This window comes from Microtus ochrogaster, unplaced genomic scaffold, assembly GCF_000317375.1.
Source record: "Microtus ochrogaster isolate Prairie Vole_2 unplaced genomic scaffold, MicOch1.0 UNK20, whole genome shotgun sequence".
In the NCBI taxonomy this organism is placed as follows: Eukaryota; Metazoa; Chordata; class Mammalia; order Rodentia; family Cricetidae; genus Microtus; species Microtus ochrogaster.
In genome coordinates, this window is record NW_004949118.1 from 3,904,396 (window position 1) to 3,905,813 (window position 1,418).

The following is a 1,418-nucleotide window of genomic DNA, read 5'->3' on the forward strand; positions in this document are numbered from 1 at the left end:
GCTACTGATATGTACATGTTAGTTTTATAACCTGCAACATTACTGAACTTATCACTTTTAATAGTCTTTTGGTACAATCTTTATTTTTTTTACAAAACAGGATAATGTGACTTTTTCTATTTATGTGGCCTTTTTCTTTTTCTCTTACCAAATTGCTAAGCTAAAAGTTCCACTAGTGTATTGACTATGAGAGAACCCAAGGACAGCACAATAGAGCCAGTGAGGGGTAGGTGGCCAGAAGCCTAGAAGAGCTGAGAGGAGTTCCTCCCCCCCCCCCCCAGGTCACTGGTCCCAGGGGCGCAGCTTGGGGACCCGCGGGAAGCCCCGCCCCTCCCCGCCCCGCCCCGTGGCCTGCGGGACTCGCCAGCCACGCCCACCGCTGTCTTCATCCTGCATGGCGGCCTGCTCTCAGGTCAGAAAGCTCTCGTGGGTGATGGAGGGCGCAGCCAGCCGACTCCGAGGCGCGAGCGGAGCATCCCTGCCTCCGCGGGTCGCGGAAGTGACGCGGGGCACCCCGGCAAGAGAGCGTTTGAATCGGTTCCCGGGCTGCTTCCAGGCCGCAGCCGAGGAGGTGCTGCGCCGCTGGCCTAGACCCCGAGCCGTGGCAGCTGGAGCCGAGGGCACGCACGGAGTGGGCGTCGCCGCTAAGTGCTCCCGAGGGAGGGCCGTGGGGTGTTCACTGCAATATGGCAGCGACGGGCTCCAGCAATCCCGGAGGACTCGGCGGGGTCTGGGAGAGACGGAGGCGTCGACGGCTGCAGGACCGTGTACTGGTTTGCGCGGGAAGGAGTCTGAGCTCGGGGAGCGTGCACTGCAGGTCTGTCTGCAGGCTGTGCGGGGTTCCGCGCTGCTGTGTGTCAGGTACGCGCCCGGGCTCGGGAGGGAGGCTTCCGAGGAGGTGGGGGCCTGAAGTCTGGGTGGGTCACCGCCATTAACTCGTCAGGTGGCCCTGGTCCTGCTTCCTTGGCCTGCTAAGGCTAGGGCCCCTGAGGCAATGGGAGCTATTTTCCTGCTGTCGCCTGTCCCCAGGGGCTAGGAAAGCGCGAAGCCCCGCCCTCCAGAGGCGTGGTGTGGGGGGGAATTCTGCGAGAAGCCCCGCCCCTTCTCTCCCCGTGGCCTGCGGGAGCACCGCCCACCGCTCTCGGCTAGGGTTAATGACTGAAGTTTTACAAAATCCAATACAGGGTTGCTCCAGAAGTCCTGATCATTATTTGGATGTTGGACATCAAAGTCTCAGGGGTCCTCCTCAGGAAGACCACTCCAGGGTATGGGGACCTTAGGAACAATTCCTGACCCAGAGTATTTTTTTTAGCATGGCTGTTGTGGCAACTCTCCACAAGCTCGAGTGCAGTGTGTCCTTCCATCCTGTGCACGTCTGTCATCACAGACCTCAGGTGCAGTGTGTCCTTCCATCCTGT

The 1,418-nt window shown here is 59.7% G+C and overlaps 1 protein-coding gene across 3 annotated transcripts in view; it reads left to right on the forward strand.

Moving 5' to 3' along the window:
- Positions 1–377: 377 nt before the first annotated feature.
- The window catches only part of LOC113458407, a 16,801-nt gene continuing 15,760 nt past the window's right edge, over positions 378–1,418 (forward strand). For all 3 annotated transcript variants that reach the window (XM_026789518.1, XM_026789519.1, XM_026789517.1), the window contains exon 1: positions 378–861. In XM_026789518.1, coding sequence (XP_026645319.1) covers positions 395–861 — 467 coding nt within the window. In that variant the 5' untranslated portion in view covers positions 378–394. The remainder of the gene's footprint in view (positions 862–1,418) is intronic.